The sequence below is a fragment of the Brachionichthys hirsutus genome, unplaced genomic scaffold, assembly GCF_040956055.1.
Source record: "Brachionichthys hirsutus isolate HB-005 unplaced genomic scaffold, CSIRO-AGI_Bhir_v1 contig_723, whole genome shotgun sequence".
NCBI classification, from domain to species: Eukaryota; Metazoa; Chordata; class Actinopteri; order Lophiiformes; family Brachionichthyidae; genus Brachionichthys; species Brachionichthys hirsutus.
In genome coordinates this window covers 435,953-454,869 of record NW_027180336.1, presented here as the reverse complement: position 1 = coordinate 454,869, position 18,917 = coordinate 435,953, and the positions used below count along the sequence as shown (strand labels likewise).

Sequence of the window (18,917 nt, the reverse complement as noted above, 5' to 3'; positions counted from 1 at the left end):
TGCATCGTTGTTGAAGACAATTTAAAATATATCTATATTTTATATTTGTTTTTCAATGATAATTTGACAGAATTTTATGATTATTTTACTGGGTCACAGACATACATTTATATCTAATTATTTTGTATTAGGAGCCAATTAAACCTTTAAAGCCCACACCATGAAGTAATCATGTCAGAATAGTCAAAACACTCTATTTATTTTAGAAAATAAGGTCTTAATGTAACTTTCTGACAAATCTGTCAAAACAAACTCAAACAGTGCTCTAATTTATGTAACATTTGCAAAATCCGGATTTTTTTCATGGGAAATGCAGATGCATTTGTTGGCTTGTATCTATCAGCTTTTCCGGGGGGGAAACAAATCAAGCTTCTGAAGTAGAAGTCTCAAAATCCTGAAAGGCCATGTGTGATACGTTTGTCAATAAAGGGTTAACATGTCAATTTAATAATAACTTAAATATGCCATAATTAAATACTTTACTCATGTCACATGTCAGTGGGCCTCCGAAGAAATGGTGACTTGTCCAGTGTCTATACCCAGTCTCTCACCCAATGCCAGCTGGGATAGGTGAACCCGTGACCCATGATTTGGATAAGCAGCTTTGTCTTCAAGAAGATAAATGAATGAATGAATATAACATGTCATTAGATTAGTCAGCTAACGAAACAAAACTAAATAATTACAGTGACACTTACTATATATCACAAATATCCTTTATTTGTATCTAGATGCTGTTTCTTTCTTAAAATTCTGCCAGCAGCATTTGGTTTGATTTGCAGGTGCACATTATGATTAAATAGATGATGATCACGATGTGTCATATTTGTGTTCTTTTTAAGGCAGCTACCAGCTCTGTCATTTTGTGTCTCAAACAACCTGGGCTTTTTTTCTCATCCAATAATTCCTGATTCTTCCTGATGTCCTACAGGTTATGCTCCAGTCACAGGCATGTGCCACCCAGTCCGTAGCTGCACCCTCAACCATGAAGATGGCTTCTCCTCAGCCTTTGTTGTGGCTCACGAGACGGGACACGTGTAGGTTTATTTTAATGTTCTCCCTTCACTGTTTGTGTTGGGGCATAAACTCCTCAGCACACATTTGCCTCCCACTAAAGTGACACTGTGTCGGTCTGAGTGTGAGCATCTTCTGGGGATTGTTATCCCTTGATTCCAATGTAAAGTGACACGAGGTGCCTTTAAGCAGCGTGGCCTTATAGCACTCTGACATGCTCGCGTTCATTGAATTGCAATGTTTGTCTATTGACCACATGTCCTTGCACATTTTATTTTTGCACATGTTTTCTGACCTTTGAAACTTAAACTATAGTCCACACTTGCTGCAATATATTTCTCTTCCATTTTGTTACGTGTGATGCACATAATAATGTGGACTAATGATGCTCTTAATCTGTTGTTGGTTTCAAAGCTTTGTAGCTACAGGCAAGATGAATGGGCACTTTAAGTGCAGGGAAGTGCAGTCTTATCGTTGGTCTCCCAGCACACACACCATTATCTCAATTAAAGAGCCATTGTTCTCGTGGCACCCACCTGAGCACATAACCCTCCCATCTGGCATCAGAAGAACACTTACTGGAAATAAAATGGCACTTTTAGCCCAAATCAAATCAAATTCTCTATACCACGGCAGTGCTCGTTATTTTTACCCCAAGGGGGCCATGTAGTGGAGTTTGTGCCCTATGCTTGTTCATAGCAAGTCATTCACTAGGTCTCCATTGTAGTATTTTCACCTGTTTGACACTCAGAAAGATGTTTCACAAAAATGTGCATGTGTTTAAAGTGGAAAAATGTTTTCCCATGTGGGAATAATGAAGTATTGTTTTTCTATTTCTCACCTGTCCTTGAGCAGGTTAGGCATGGAGCACGATGGCCAAGGCAATCGCTGTGGAGACGAGACGGCAATGGGAAGCGTGATGGCCCCTCTGGTGCAGGCGGCCTTCCATCGATACCACTGGTCAATGTGCAGCGGGCAGGAGCTGAAGAGATACATCCAGTGAGTTCATGTTTGCAGTTAGCATTCAAATTGTGTGAGCATGAAACAGTTTGGACTGTTTTAATATGCAAAATAGCCAAAGTGCTGTTCTCCTGTTGACCATAGCTGACCTGAGGAAATGGACATTTAGTTAAAGTAGCTGAAGTACTAAAATAAATCCTGTTACGTTTGATTAAATTAGACAGTTTGAACAGCACGCTGGAGAAGCCTGTATGGATCTATGGCCTGTGCTCAGTTCATAGACATCGACTTTCTCACGCAATGGTAAAATAATCAATTTGTTTGGGAGACAACGTTCAGCAGAGCATTGACACACAACAGCTGAAGGGCATTAAAGGGAATGACAAGGGCAATCTGCCATCAGCTTTCAAACAGTAAAGCCTTTATGAGACCTGGAACCACTACAGAGAAATAGTATGTATGATTTAGATTTAAAAGTCTGACTGCCTTGTGACAATGAATGGTCATAAATGTGAACACTTTGTTTCTGAAAGCAAAAGAGGGAGCTCATGTTTTTAATAATTTTACATGTAAAAAAAAGTAATGCAAATCCTGGTTTGTCTGACACTGAGCCAAATGATACTCTTCACCGTGATTTACCACAGACAAATCATTTATCATGACCTGGCACTGAATGAAAAGGAAATATAAGGATGGTTAATGCTTTGTTGATTACCCATTATTGAATGCCCTTTTATTTCACCTGCTTTTGGTTTGCCCAATGAATTGGATGATAAATGAAAGTCAAAATGTCATTCAAGTATTTCCTGTAGGTTACATTGGATGTTCTCCCCGTGTCTGTGTGGGTTCTCTCCGGGTTTTCTGGCTTCCTCCCGCCACCAAAAACATGCAGCTTAGGTGAATTGTTCACTCTAAAATTTGACCGTAGGTGTAAATGTGTATGTGAATGGGTGTTTGTTCCTCTATTTGGCCCTGACGACTTATCCAGGGTTCTGCCGCCTGATATCAGCTGGAATAGGCTCCAGTGTAAACCTGCGTGCGAATCAGATTCGTGGCTGAAGACAAAACAATTACCGATTGTCTCGCCTTCAAGAAAACGAGTGAATAATCGAATTCAGTGCTTGGAATTAATGTCTCCTCTTTTTTTATTTTGTGAAAGAACATATGACTGTCTCTTGGATGACCCTTTCAAACATGACTGGCCGCAGCTTCCCGAACTTCCTGGCATCAACTACTCAATGGATGAGCAGTGTCGGTTTGATTTTGGAGTGGGCTACAAGATCTGCACTTCAGTGAGTATAGCTTTTGGCTTAAAAATTATACTAATATTTTATATATATATATATATATATATTCATATATGTAATATACAATATATGTAATCATTACATGTAATTTTTACCACAGATGTGAAGGATTTACCAAAGTAAAGTTGTTTTCTAGTCATCACTGGAATAACGTGTCAGTGATTAAAAGATTTGCAAAACTAAGCATGGTGTGAAACTGTCAAGCAGCATAATGACTAACAGATACTGAATTAATTAATTAATGTATTTATTTATTTTTTGCATTAACATAAGCATCCAATGATTTCATGTTCTCTTCTTTCAATTCTCACGTGCCAAAAATGTTAACTTTTCTTTCAAACAAGCAAGATTAGTACCGGAGCCTAGTATCAGTAATTAATGGTTGACTCTGGTCATGTGGAGAACTCCAAACGCATCATCCTTCCGTTCTTTTCTTTAATGATTGACTACAAAAAGCCACACACATACACGGGGGGGAGGAGGTTCAGAACAAGCAGCTATTTATTTATGTATTTATTTATTTTCATGGCCAACATATACCCCAACCACAAACCAAACAGGAATCCCCTTGGAATATGATATTTGCAGATGACGTTGTGATCTGCAGTGAGAGCAGGTAGAGGAGAATTTAGAGAAGTGGAGGTCTGCTCTGGAAAAGAGAGGAATTAAGGTGAACAAGAGTAAATGAGAAGGACCCAGGGTGAGCAGTGTAGTTGCAAGACGTAAAGAAGGTAGAGGACTTCAAGTACCTCGGGTCAACAAATGTTTCACAGTGTATTTAACACAATTTCAGCCATGAAGATTTTCACATTTTACTTTAATTTTCATCAAATATTATACCAGATCACATAAATTACCACATTGATTTTCCTCTTTTTCAGTTTCGCACATTTGACCCATGTAAACAGCTGTGGTGCAGTCACCCTGACAACCTTTATTTCTGCAAAACCAAGAAGGGCCCCCCACTCGATGGGACAGAATGTGCAAACGGAAAAGTAAGTTGGTCTTTTACTTGAATTGCTTGAATTACCAGAGATATGTGAACATCCCACAGAAGTGTCTGGACATTGAGATTATGTATAATCACATGATCCATGTTAGCGATGTCCAACATGTGTGTTGGACAATAAGACATGGCTTCACAATCTGCTTCCTCTACCTACCAAACCTCTTGTCTAGGGTTGAAATCACATTCAGTGTAGTCAAGTAGACATAGGTCCACAAACTGTTAGAATGTATTGTTTTGTATAATATTGACATTTTTCTTTGCTGGAACAAAGCATGTAGACTAAACCTTAAAAATGGCCTCAGACTTAACTGACTTAAGAGTCCAGAGCACATCAATATGACCTTTAAAGAGCCTTCACATTACTTTCTTAGTATCCTTTATTAGGTTTTCTAACCCTTTCTCCTGAATGCTGTCATCCACTTTAGTGGTGTTACAAAGGTCACTGCATGTGGAAAAACCCTAATCAGGTCAAGCACGATGGTGCCTGGGGCTCCTGGAGCAAGTATGGCTCCTGCTCTCGCTCCTGTGGAACTGGAGTTCGTTTCCGGACACGTCAGTGCAACAACCCAGCGTAAGAAGCAATTTTGCTTTGCTAATTTTGCCCTGTAATTGTCCACGTGTAAAATCTAATCTAAATTCATCAAAGAGATTTTAAAGAGGCTGTCCTTATTAGTATGCTGTTTTTTTACTCACTTGTTTTGGCTCTTCTTTACATCTTTGTTTTATATGCAGCCATGAGCGAGCAGACTATAGCATTAATCTATGCACAGCAGTCATCTATTAGCCATGTCCCCTCAACATGGATGGTTTGGGAGATACATTTATTTATTAATTTCATTTATTTAGTCTACTAGTGAGAGTCGTAGACGGTTGAGACCAATCACATCCGTCAAATAAGTAACGGTTCTGATTTTGTGTGATTATGGGCATTTGGTGAATTTCAATTTCTGTTATTGCATCAATGTGAGAAAACTCAAGTGCCTGATTAATTTGTGGACAGGCTAGATAATGCAATGTGTGAAAAAGTGACTCTTTTTTTCAGATGCTAATATTGCACTCAGCCTTATTATAATCTCTGATGATCATTTGTTTTCTTCCGTCAGACCCTCAAACGGAGGTCAGGACTGCCCAGGAGTAAATTATGAGTATCAACTGTGCAACACTGATGGTTGCCCCAAACACTTTGAAGATTTCAGAGCTCAGCAGTGCCAGTTACGTAACGGCCATTTTGAGTTCCAAAACACCAAACACCACTGGCTGCCCTACGAGCACCCCGACGGTAAGGAGCCAAATGTCAGCCGAATGTTTTGTTTCTAGAATAACAAAGTAGCAATGAAAGCTGATGACCACAGAACAGCACAAAGGTACTGCATATCCTATAGAAAGATGTCCAGTACAGATTTATACAGTTTCAAAATATCAGCTATTCAGGATTTTGTATTTTCTCTTTTTATGCTTTTAAATTGTTTTCTTTTGTTGTTGTTCTCTTATCACTGCACCAATAACCCTTGTTCAAAACAATGCAAACTCAAAATGTGCCCTATGTGTGGAGGGAAAGTGCAATATGACTATAATATTAATATATTACTATTAGTGCAATATGACTATAATATTAATATATTACTATTATTTAGATGTACGGCACAAAATCTAAAAGTGCCTGGCAGCACGTTTAATATTGTACTTTTTGAAACGGGCAAATCCAAATAAATTCAAAGGATGCTGCAGACAGAATCAACAGTGTGGATAAGCATGTAAGTTCTCAGGAGGTCCTAACCAGTTCCCAATGGAACAAGATAGCTGGTTTATTATGTTTCAGCAGAGGGTGAAGAGCCAAACACAGACGTAGGCCGGAGATAGGAAGATGCAGTAATGAAAATACCAGAAGCATTGTAATTTAATGGACTACCTTTCATTGTGCTGTTAGCGAGTCTCTCAAATCACCTATTTATCTGTGTGACCTTCAACTGGCCAGTTGGTGGACGTTAATTTCAAGTCAGTTTTTTTCAATTCTTGCAGAAAAAAAAACATTGGCAGTGTGAATTATGGGCAGGAGTATGGAATGTTTTTGTTATCAGTAGTTGTCAATTAAAAACTTCTGCATAACTTCAGAAACATAAAGGAATTATCTATCTACATTCATAAAGTTGCATTTATTTATTTATGTATTTGTTTTCTGTTTTGTAGCGAACAAGAGATGCCACCTTTACTGCCAGTCTAAGGAAACGGGAGACGTGGCATACATGAAGCAGCTCGTGCATGATGGGACACGCTGCTCGTACAAAGATGCCTACAGTATCTGCGTTCGTGAAGAATGTGTGGTAAGAGTGACAATGCAACATGTTGGTATGATAAAGGAATTTAAATACATCATCTATCGGTACTCAAGTGCAGGCTAATTGAATCTTGAAAGCTTTGAGGGGTAAATTACCCAGTCAGATGTTGATAAGCTCCACAGTTTGTATCAGCCTTGACTTTAAACATGCTGTAATGAATTCTGGAGTGCTGGTAATTTACTGTTTTGTAATCAGTGTTTCTACTATTTAAAGGGGGCATATTATGTTACTTTTACTGTGTTTCTAGTGGTTTTGGTTTATTACCAACCGAAAAACTGAAATTACGTCATCCAGTGAATCATGCGTAGTTTGTGTAGTTATATAATTAAGTATTGAAACATGTCTGGCAGCGTTGTGATGTCACAACTGGAGCACGCTCACAAGATGTGCGTACACTCTCCCTGTGTCTGCGCTCCGCACGTCCACGCTCTACCTGTGGCTCATGCATGAGTCAAAGAAGAAGAACGGAGTGGATACAGTTTATTTTTGGTGATAATTTTCTGGCAAAAATGTTTTAGTGTGCATTAATAAAGTCACCTCACCGGTTACCATGGTAGCGTGTCCCACAGCTGAATTTAACAACTGCAGTAATACAGCAGGACAAGTGAAAAGCAGATGATTTTGACAAAAATGTCCGACTGACTCTTTATTCGAAATGACAGCTTGACAGTTAGTCCAATAACAATTTAATGAATTGATCTTACAAACAAATTATAAACATTTGTATCCAGTAAGCGCTAATAATTCAATAGCAGATGGGGCCTTGGTAAAAACACACAAATTGGCTTCGCATTTAAAACTTGTTATGAATTTTGAACTACAGTAGTCGCTGTACAATAATCAAAGCATCTTTCTAATTGTTTTCTTGGTCTTCAGAAAGTTGGCTGCGACAGAGAGATTGGCTCTAATAAAGTTGAGGACAAATGTGGAGTTTGTGGTGGAGATAACTCCCATTGCCGCACAGTTAAAGGAACATTCACCCGAACGCCAAAGAAAGCAGGTGAGAACACATTAACCTGTATGAATAGTTGTTTTCACAGAATATATATATTTAATATTAATGATTTCTCCTAATTCTTCCCTGCATGTTTGCCAAGTTTCCGTTGCTGATTGTAGGTTGTTGCTATGATTATTTTGTGACTAATGATGTCCTATTTCAACAGGAATTACATCGCAAGAAAGTATGATGAGGTCATTAATATTGAACATTTTATTCACAATGCAAGCTACTGTCTTGTTAGTTTCATGATGTAGGCCATCCAGTAAGATTTGGATTCAGCAACAAATTTAACTTGTATATTCATGGTTTTATGCAGCACCTTTCCTGATTCCACATCTTCCACACATTCTTGTGGCAAACAGTTGAGGACAGACTTTAAGCTTGACAAATAAAAAAGGGATTTAAGCATCTATATTTTCCTGAAATGTGACATAGAGAGGGAGTCGGCAAGTGAGTCATGCATTGCAATGCATTTATACAGCTGGGAGAAAAAACGAAAATAAGAGCTTGAACACATTCATCCTGACTATTACAAATGAGCTTAAGTAAAAATAAAAATGTAGAGAAGAGGATTATGATATTGTCACTCCTCTGCCTTTGCAGAATGTGCAGTTGAATGCAGCAGACACATTGCATAATGTCTGAATTCACTCTAAAACTTAGTAAACTGTGTGTACTGATACACACACATGAGGTGCAGTTTAACAGATGAACATTGTTATGTTTAACACCTCCTGTAAACAATTTAATTTCTATTTGCTTGTGCTTACAGCGAATACACTGAACAGTCAGTTATATTTGATTAGGCCCTTTATAGAGAACTAATTAATTCTTTCCTATTCATTTATTAATTAATTTGTTTGTTTTGTAATCATTTTTGCAAGATAATAATCAAATTTAGCCAAACTTATTAAAACCTCTTTATTACAGCTACTTATCTTTTTACACCGAGCAATAAAATTAGCACAATTTGTTTTGTTCAGGTTCATTTTGTAGATTAAAATGTTTGGTTTGTTGTGCTCCTGAGGTAATGGTGCTGATCAATTAATTATTATTTATAAATTTTATTTGTTTATTTTTCAGTATCAAATGGCACAATTAGTTGGTTGAATAGGTATTTTATGTGAATTTAAGGCAAATTCATGCTGTTAAATCTTTTCCGGTTTGGACAAGAAAACAAGGTTAATATTGTTATTCTTTGTTGTAAGTGGATTTATTATATCGTTATTTATTTTTTTAGTATTCCTTAATGTTAATAAGGACACAATGTTATCAGAGGTGTACTTGTAACAATTTTATAGACTAATTTGACTATAGCATTTGAGAAGTGTTGCTTTACTTGAACCTAAACTCAGTATGGAGGCGTGTCCCCATAATATTGTCAACACACACACATACACACACAATGGTCATGAAAATATGAAATGAAAATGACATAATAGCTTCATCAAACTATTCCATGGTGCATTTCTGTGATCATTCCTTTTGTTAACAACGCATTTAACTACTCACATTTTTTAACAGGAAAACAGTTAAGCAAGAGAGACCATAAAGAAACATCTTTGTTGGAAAACACAATATGCAAGTATCCAGAATCTGTGAATTATTCACAACCACCTGTCCAGCTTGTAGAACAGAATGATGCCTAACACCATAGTCACTAAGATACAATAGTGTCATAAGCTGCTGTTGCTTCCGTTCCTTTTTGCTTCCTGTTTATTAGGTTCAACTGTCACAGGTTCTTTGTCCAGCTAAGTCTGTAAAACCCATGTCCATGTGGTTCATATACATGCTGTTATTTGCTTTACAGCCTAACAAACTAACTCTAAATTATGCAGCTGAAAAAAGTCACATTAAAGAATCCTGCAGATGTTTGGAATGAATCTGGTATTTGTTGGCCTTTTAATGATTGAACCCCAGCTGGTATGCTGATGCTTGGTTCAGCCGAATAATTTGCACGCAAGTACTTTTGGGATTTTCAGATTCCTATAATTGGCTGCAGAGGATTTGCTCTCTCATGTGGATTAATTTATGTCTTGCCAATAAAGGGGGCAGTAGCTGCACCTCTGCTTCCATCTTTGTGTGAACCCTGCACCAGTGTGCCAGTTCGATTTATAGTCGTCTATATAATCGGCCCAGTCCTGGGCCTACCTGTCAAATCTAAAGTCAAGTAATTACATAGCTGTAGTTCAGTCATGGTGATTGGCAAGCAACCCCCACCAAATGTTTTGCCTCTTCATATAATGTGATTTGTTCTTTTCCCTGCTATGCTAATTTAATAAGCCTTCAGGTGCTAGTTTTGCTGAGAAATCATATGATGGCGAAATGGAGACGCAAGGAGACACTGTGAGACTAACTGATTAATTTCATTCTGAAGGGAAGACCAGAGGAGCCTTTTCTTTACCAAAAGGAGCTCGGAATGTGTTTGTAAATGAATCAGAAGACTCTAGAAATGTAATTGGTGAGTTGGAGCTGGTTTGTAAAGGGTGGACATCCGTGTCAGAAGAAGACTTTGCTACCCTAGTTTCCCACAATTCTGTGACTCATACCCCATTGAAACATGGTTAAAAGATCTTTTCATTCACATCTCTGCTCATAATCAATGTGAAAACACAGAGGCTTCCTGTCCTGATCATTAGTTGTTTCACAGCAGTATAATATATTGGTATTTCCCAAAAACATTTTGATGACTCAGCAAACAGATGTGAATGAACGCCTTGTTTCAATGAAACTTTTTCCTGCAGGTTTCCACACTGTGGAGGAAATCAAATATAGTTATTCTCCATTTTTCCCTTTCACAAAAATGTCTGATCATCTTCGTAAAGCAAAGTGAAATGAACTTCTGAAACACGCGCGATGTCCATCCAGTGCTGAGACACGTCTGCTGAACTTACCCCTCTCTGTCTTATCTTTCCTAACCTTTCTGCTTCCGATGCCGCTGATACAAACGTGGCAAAGGTCACCTTAAGATGTTTCTCATTCCTCCTGGAGCGAGACATGTGATCATCCAAGAGCATGAGGCTTCCCCTCAAATTCTTGGTAAGTCTGACCCACTAACACAAATGCATAAATAAATAAGAGGATGCTAATAGCTCGCCACCATCCTCTTTGCTTAGAAGACAAATAGGATGATGAATGGCAAAATTAGAGATTAGAACATTTTCTTTATGTATTACCCCTGGCAGATTGTACATTTCGGCCTTCATAATGTTTATTAATTATTCAACAGTCTTGATTGCAAAATTGCTATGGATTTTTGTCTTTTGTTTTCATAATATTGTTGAAGTGAATTGACAGTTAGTTCATCCATCCATCCATCCATCCATGTCTTCCATTATCTGGCATCAAGCTAAGCAGGGTATTTGTGATGTCATTTTCCCCCCAACTTGTTTTTACTGTAGTTGATCATCGAACTAAAATGGTTATGTCTGGCACTACTAACACGACTGTGTCGTCAGTTTGCTTGATTTACCCCAATTAAGATGAACAGCAAGAAATTCCTGATTATAAACCACTGCTCACTGACCTGGGAGCTTCTTCTCCCCCACATAGCTTTTTTTATTGGGAATATTCTGATTAATTTGCAGGGGTACACCCCAGAAGCATCGCCAGCCCATCGTGGGGAAAATGTTTTTTGACCACAGAAAATATTGGCCAAGTTGTCGATCAACGGGGGTTTCGTTCAACAACGAAATCGTTAAGCAACGCGGTCTTTGGAACGTAACGCCGTCCTTAAGGGACGTATTGTGAATTTTTAATTGCGGTATAGGATGAGAAGGACGAGTCAAAGGATGAAATTGTCTTTATTATTAGTAGCAATTATGTTTCTTCCTTTTTAAATGCAATACATTAGGAATGCATGTACTGTAAAGCGTAGAAAAAAACTAAAACCAAGAATGTTTGACACCTTTTAGGAAGGCAGATTTATGAATAAAGCTTTCCCTCAGGCAAAGTAATATTAGCCATTTGGTGAAAAAATATTAATGACCTAATTCATAGTCTGACTTCTGAAATACCGGTACTCTGAATGCCCATCAGGTGAATTATTGTTGGTTCTTCAAGTATATGCAAGAAAAGTGTGATTATATTCACACCATTATCCATATAGAGTTTTTTTAGAGTTGACAATCTTTTAATCTTTCCCTCCAATCGTTCTTGTAAAAATTGCCTTTCCGATAAAAGCCTCTTTATAGAGCTCAGTCAAGGGTACATTAACTGAACTGCTGTATCCTTGTAATGGAGCATGCCTTAATTTCTTCTGGGGGGATGTTTCTGCTTTGGGGGGCGGAAGAAGCTGAAAAAAGACCAACAAAATCATGTCGAGTCTAATGTAGGTATATGACATTATCATTTCTGTAATTCCCACACAGAAACACGGATTACTGCCCAAATAAAACTATTATCTTCTTAATTAAATAGTTTTTTTTCTAACCTACTGGGTCATTGTTCTCTAAAGGACTTATATTTAAACAAGAGTGTTGTAATCACTTTAACAGGACAGACCCAGTCAATGGTCAGAGCGATATTTAGCAGCTACTTCTCTGTGCTTCAGGGAAGGACTGCAGTGCCAGAAGAAATACTGTCCATTATCAGAAAGTGACTGCTGCAGAGGAACATCTAGATTCTAGAAGATGTGATTTCCTTTATTTTAACAAATGACAGCCATGATGCTAGATTTGACTGTAAATGTAGCTTTTGATGATGCATAAACCTTATTTGGACATCACATGCTTGAAAATAAGTTGTTGATTCTAGCTGATAATTCTTCCTCCCAGTTTGGTGACCAGCATCCATCCTTCCTGTCGCTGTCACTACTCTGTGAAGTGCTTATGGATGTGATTTTTCTTTTTTCTTCCGTTCATTCTCACTTCTCTGAAGGCGTTAACATCTCCTGTACGGTTCTAGACTGTGATTCAGTTAATTATCATGACTCCACAGTCTATCATGAATGTAACTGAATCACGTCTTGAATCAAGCATTAAGTGTGAGTTATTTTTGCTTTTATACAGCGGATGCTTTGGTCCTTTCCGGTCAGGCTGCTTCCTTGAAATCACTCCGTATTGTGCAGGCAAAACTGTCGAACTTGAGAAAGTTGGCAAAGACATGGGTCATTATGTCAACTCATTTTTGTCATACATAGATCAATCAGGCATGTTGTCATTGCAGTCATTACACAAATTGTAGAAATTGTGTAATGACTGAAAATAGACGCCATCAATGTCCATCCATGTCGCATAATTATTTTGAATATTCTTAGGACTCCATGGATCACTTGAGCAGCATTCATAGTCAATCATTTAGGACATTTGTAAATGATGTATTAAATCCATTTCAGCTTTGTCAGAAGCTCACAATTAGTGCCTATTTTACAGCAATCAAGAACCAGGTGACAGGGCATTACATTCTAAATGGAAAAGGAGAGGAGGTTAAGTCCAGGAGCTTCATTGACTTGGGAGTGGAATGGCACTACATCATCGAGGAGGACGTGGAGACGCTGCACACTGACGGACCTCTGCATGACCCCGTGGTGGTTCTGGTAACATTTGACACATCTTCCTCTATCATATCTATTGTTGGAGTTAATCACATGTTTCCATCACAATAAGTGTTATTATTGTGATGCAATATAAAATAATCAGCAGTTTAAACGGTTACCCTCATTAATTTCCTGTCACGGTGAGATTTTAATTAAATCTGTCCTTTTATTTTATGTATATTTATCTTTTAATATTTTTATTAATGATTTAATTGCTTCCCCTCTCAACATCCAATCTGTGATTTTATTTGGTTCATATTTTGTTGACCTGCCTTTGCTTTGTCAAAGCACTTTGTAAACGCTTTTTAAGAGGTATTTTATGAATGAGGTTAACATTATTATTACTATTATAATTTACTGAATTAAAGTAATTAATTAACCTATCATCTCTAGATTGTTATTATAATTGCAGCACGCGTCCATGGTAACCCGTGAGGCGACGTTTTCAGCACACGATAAAACATTTTTGGCAATTTTTGCCGAAACATTACCACAAAAAATGGACTTTATCCACTCCGCTTTTCTTCTTCGACTCATGCAGGAGATGGGGAAAGCGTTGATGTGCCAAGCGCACACACACAGACACTCTTCCCCGCTTCAATAGATAATCAATTCCACCTCATAACATACAGCATAGAATCGATACCATAAAACATTCATTCATTTATTTACGCTAATTTGCAGCCCCTGTATTCAAATGCAGATATGCTACATGCTAGACAATCTTCTTTTTCTTCTTTGCGCTTGTCCCATGAGGGGTCGCCACAGCAAATCAGTGTTCTCCACTTCACCCTGTCCTTTGCATCGTCCTCCCCAACACCAGCCACTCTCATGTCCTCCCTCATTACGTCCATGTATCTTCTCCTGGGTCGACCTCTAGTCCTGTTCCCTGGCAGTTCCATCCTCAGCATCCTTCTACCGATATAACATATCGAAAAGCAATGCTATGTTAATAAATCTGATTAAAGTTTTGTGGGGCTTTTCTTTCCTTCTGTGCAGATCATCCCCAAGAACAATGACACACGATCTACTATAATGTATAAGTACATCATCCATGAGGATTCAGTGCCAGTCAACAACAACAATGTCATTCAGGAGGACACATTTGAATGGGCTCTGAGGAGCTGGTCTCCATGTTCGAAACCGTGTGGTGGAGGTAAATGATTACCATCAAGATAGGCAAGAATGGGGAGGAATGATTTACGTCTCTTTCTACTTCGATATTTTCCGTGTCATTACGCATCATATTTTACTTAGGGTAATTTAAAATGGGCCGACTTACGACTCAGTCAGCATACGACAAAATCCTCAGAACCAATTGTGGTTGTAAGTCGATGACCCCCCCCCCCCCTGCACTCACTTCTTCAGCCTTCACATTCTCAGCAGCGACCAGCGAAATCTAGTGGATGACTGTAGCGGCAATACGCTCTTTTGAAAAGCTTTATTTTCAAGAATAATTTGGATTTTTATCTTAAAATATGAATGAAAAAGAAAAATTGGTCTTCCTCAACCAAAAACATGCAACATAGATGCACTGATCACTCTAAATTGACCGTAGTTGTGAGTGAGAGTGGGAATAGGTGGTGACATGTACCCGTCCTTCACCTGAAGTCAGCTGGGACAGGCGCCAGAGTAAACTTGCTACCCAGATCCGGATAAGCAGCTACGAGACAGATGTTGATTGTCTTGTCTTCAAGAAAATGAATAAATGAATAACATTGATTTTTATAAGATATAGCAAATCTACTTATCTTTATAATATAATGCATTGACTCCTTCAACAGGCTTTCAGTACACCAAGTATGGATGTCGCAAGAAAGGAGACACTAAGATGGTTCATCGAGGCTACTGTGATGCAAACAAGAAACCAAAGCCCATCCGCAGAATGTGTAATCTCCAGGACTGCACGCAGCCACAGTGAGTACACACTTCCCAGCCTCCTTCACGTGCACGGCCATTGCAGTGTGAACAGATGTTAAAGTGTCTGCTGCTGGCTGTTCTGTTCAGCTTTTCAAACAAATCGGTGAGGGATAGGTAGAGAGAATGTTTTCTTGGGCGAAAACTAAAATAACTTTTTCCTCAACACACAGATTACTAGATTGTGTTTGCCATCTTGTCCTATTGGCTCATGAATGGCTGCAGTTAATGGGACTTTACTGAAATTAAATTAAATTAAAGATTAAGATGATCTGAAGCCGCGGTTCAGGTATAATATGTCTGTGTGGTCAGTCTTTTTACATTTGATTTCAATTTGACATCATTTGATAACCGAGTCGTTTTGTCAGGAGCCAAACTTTCCAAAATAAGTGAATTCACACTCATTATCTGGCTGAATTATCTGACTCCCTGCCTTGCATCTTGATTTGACTTGTCATTCGTTGCTGTTCATACAAACAAACAAACACCAATTGGCAGTGAAGCAAAGCAAAGCCGGCTTGTTTAACTGAATATCAAATATAAACACATGTAATCCTCTCTAATAATTAAATACATAATAGTAACATAACGAGCTCTTGGATTCAACAGTGCAGCACTGGAAGCAAAAATATTAACCCTAATCCCATGTGAGAGAAAATTGTTTCTTTTTATAAGATGAAACTGTCGATTGACAAATTAATTAATTGAATGATAATTGCAGAAAAGCCCCGAATGTGTCGCCAGGATATCGATGGAAATATCAGTTCCCTATATCATAATATGTGATATTGATAAATGGATCACTGTAATCAACAAACATTGTAGATCTTGCACTGTTCTTTAAACTAGTGTACGAAAAAATATGATTTCTTTTTCAGTACATAGTCATCTGAATCTGAATATTATTATTTTTTATTTTTTCCCAGATGGATGTCCGAAGAATGGGAGCATTGTACTAAAACGTGCGGCAGTCTGGGCTTTCAGATCCGGATGGTTCGCTGTGTGCAGTACCTCCAAGACGGCACCAACCGCTCCATCCACACCAAGTACTGCAGCGGCGAGAAGCCGGAGAGCCGGAGGCCCTGCAACAGAGTCTCATGTCCTGCCCACTGGAGGATTGGAGCATGGTCCGAGGTTCTGTATCCGTCCATCCATCTGTTCAATAGACGCTGAGTAAATATATCACACTTGGAGCAGCTGATAAGAGATTTAGCCAGAAATACGTCTGGCTGATTTAAATTTTTAATATCGCCTCATTTTTTAATTACTGACGTCACTACCACCCTAATATTTACTGTAGATTTGACTCACTTAAAAGGCACAATGCCTTGTTGTATTTCTTAAGTTGAGAATTTTCTGTGTAAAGATAAAAAATTAGACATCAGACATTTCTTGTCATCACAGCATCTTATCTGAGAACACAGAAGTTGTTCCTGCGATGCGATCAAAACTCCAATAAATGAGACATCGAGCTGAATGTCGGAGAGCAGATAAGAATGCAACACAATCCGATTCGGTTCTTCGTGTCAGCTTTAAATTTATGTGAGCCGTAAATCAGATGTTTGATTGCATTGTTGTTACCAACCTACATTTTAAGAGTAGAACTCTTTAAATGCACGTTTGTGCTGTGCATGCATGTTTGATAGGGATGCAATTCACAACCAAAGTCATGATTTGAATCAGGTCTGCTCTAAAGGGAAAAGTCATTCTCATTTTATGAAGGCAAAATACCTCAGAATGAAGTTTCTTTTACTTTGGTCTATTTGGACACATTTGTTTTTTGTCATCAGTTTTACTTATAACCCTATAAATGATTATATGTATGCTAATTAAATATATGAAATAAATTTATCTCTGAGAAAATGCTGAAGTGAAGACATTTGTGATCCAAAGCTGATTTTCACTTGGACGTCATGATGTGCCACAACAGTTCCCTGGCCACTATTATATCATTATAACTCAGAAGGGGAGATTGTCGCCATGTTTTACGGTCGGATACGGAATCGCTGACACTTGTATTCGATTGTGTCAGTATTTTTTGCTGCCATCCTGTTGCTCTCACATTTTCCCTCGAGGGATTCAGCTCTGCCTTTCAGAATCAAAAAGTTATTTGCTGATTGTGAGTGAGCCGCTGCTTCTATTCTGCGACAGTGCTCTGCAACCTGTGGAGAGGGCACGGAGAGGCGGCTTGTCACTTGCCGGATCGGGGATCAGTGTAATGGAGAAAAACCTGACAACGTGAGGCCATGTCGGCCGGGACCCTGCCATGGTAAGAGTTGCAATTACTATGAACTGAAGGAAAATGAATAGCCCGTGACAAATTAAAAACTCACGTGCAGTGTCTTCTTGATTCTATAGGGTCCAGCATTTCAGGTAAGGGTGGTTAACATTTAAAAAATGCTGTCATAGTATTCTTCCCTATTAAAGATGAACATGCGCAGCATTCTCTTCTTTGTGTGAAAGTGAGACAGAGTGGGGGTCGGGGTGAGGGGGTTTAGTGCCCTGTAAAGAATCGTCCTACACAGTCTCGCTGCTTCCCAGGCTACCTCACTGTGTGCTCCTTTACTTTCAGATGAACCATGCAATGGAGACAAATCCATCTTTTGCCAAATGGAGGTCCTCGCTCGATACTGCTCTATTCCTGGCTACAACAAACTGTGCTGCGAGTCCTGCAGCAAGCGAAGTGGAACCCTGTCTCTATTTGCAGAGGCGGCTGAGACGGAAGAGCACGTCCGCTTTGGATCGGCCACACAGCTGCTAGAGACATTAACGGCTTCTGCGGCGGTCAACAGCGCCCGCGGGGCTAAACAGATGACAGGCAAAGGAGCCGGAACAAAAGGCAAAGCCGGCAAACAAGTCACCACTCCTGGTCCTGTCAAGACAACCCAAGCAAAAGCCACAACTGCACCAAAGCGGGTTCCACGCCACGCTGGCAGGAAGCTGCCTGCTGTGGCGACAACAGATCCGACTGACAGTCAAAAGTGCAACAGCTCGGCAGATAGTCGGTGGCCTCAAGCTTATTCTGAAGCGGAGAGATGAAAGTGACAGCCTTCCCCTTCAGGACTCCTGGATCAGATAATCCAGCTTCAACCTTTTGCCTTCTCACACTAAAAACACCACAAAGAGGGAAACGCAAATACAAGTGCTGGTTCACTTTGATGTTGAGTATTTCCCCTCCCTTCCCATCCCTGATATTGACCCCCATACCTTGTTCTCATGAGTAGAAAGGAAATTATAAATCTTCAGCAACAGGTCCAGAGCAGTTTTTGGCCACGTGAAACAGAGCCTCGTACTAAATTATTTGAAGGTTGAAAAGAAGATTTATTGCAACTAACATATATCTTGCTACTTTGCTCCAAACCTTTAAGCATTCAATTTCTCCTCCGATTGGTTCTTTTCACTTATCTTGTGATTTAATGAATCCGGCCCGTGCTGTCTTCAGTGTTTCTGCAACCCCCCCAGCAAAAACACATCAAAAAAAAAGATTGTGCGCAGGTCCAGTTCTTCATTGAAAAGTAATCCTTGGCAACAGAAATTAAAATGCCCTTTTTCTTGAATGGCACAAACTGCTTTTAACTTCTAACTGTTTTTGTGAATCTCGACTCACATAAAGTTAAACTATTCCACAGATGCAAGGTGGCCAGAATTAGGCCAGTGACGACAATGGAAATGGTTAGAGACGCACGGATTGTTTTATATCTGATCATGTCTATTTCGAGGTGCTATACAATTTCTATGGAAATAGGTATTTATAAAGGCTCCTGTAAATACTGTACATTAAAATATCAGTATTATTTTAATAAGCTGGTGATGCATGCAAACGTAAACTTCAATCAGA

The 18,917-nt window shown here is 38.9% G+C and overlaps 1 protein-coding gene across 1 annotated transcript in view; it reads left to right on the top strand.

Annotated features, from left to right (window-relative positions):
• Window positions 1–18,118, top strand: part of LOC137913599 (A disintegrin and metalloproteinase with thrombospondin motifs 3-like) — a 53,309-nt gene extending 35,191 nt beyond the window's left edge. Inside the window, exons 7-23 of the mRNA XM_068757241.1 lie at window positions 932–1,037; window positions 1,870–2,013; window positions 3,134–3,266; window positions 4,163–4,276; window positions 4,716–4,861; window positions 5,394–5,569; window positions 6,478–6,611; window positions 7,503–7,626; window positions 10,004–10,087; window positions 10,585–10,665; window positions 12,999–13,162; window positions 14,162–14,318; window positions 14,947–15,079; window positions 16,006–16,213; window positions 17,231–17,348; window positions 17,438–17,452; window positions 17,652–18,118. Coding sequence (XP_068613342.1) covers window positions 932–1,037; window positions 1,870–2,013; window positions 3,134–3,266; window positions 4,163–4,276; window positions 4,716–4,861; window positions 5,394–5,569; window positions 6,478–6,611; window positions 7,503–7,626; window positions 10,004–10,087; window positions 10,585–10,665; window positions 12,999–13,162; window positions 14,162–14,318; window positions 14,947–15,079; window positions 16,006–16,213; window positions 17,231–17,348; window positions 17,438–17,452; window positions 17,652–18,118 — 2,504 coding nt within the window. The remainder of the gene's footprint in view (window positions 1–931; window positions 1,038–1,869; window positions 2,014–3,133; window positions 3,267–4,162; window positions 4,277–4,715; window positions 4,862–5,393; window positions 5,570–6,477; window positions 6,612–7,502; window positions 7,627–10,003; window positions 10,088–10,584; window positions 10,666–12,998; window positions 13,163–14,161; window positions 14,319–14,946; window positions 15,080–16,005; window positions 16,214–17,230; window positions 17,349–17,437; window positions 17,453–17,651) is intronic.
• The last annotated feature ends 799 nt before the right edge of the window (window positions 18,119–18,917 follow it).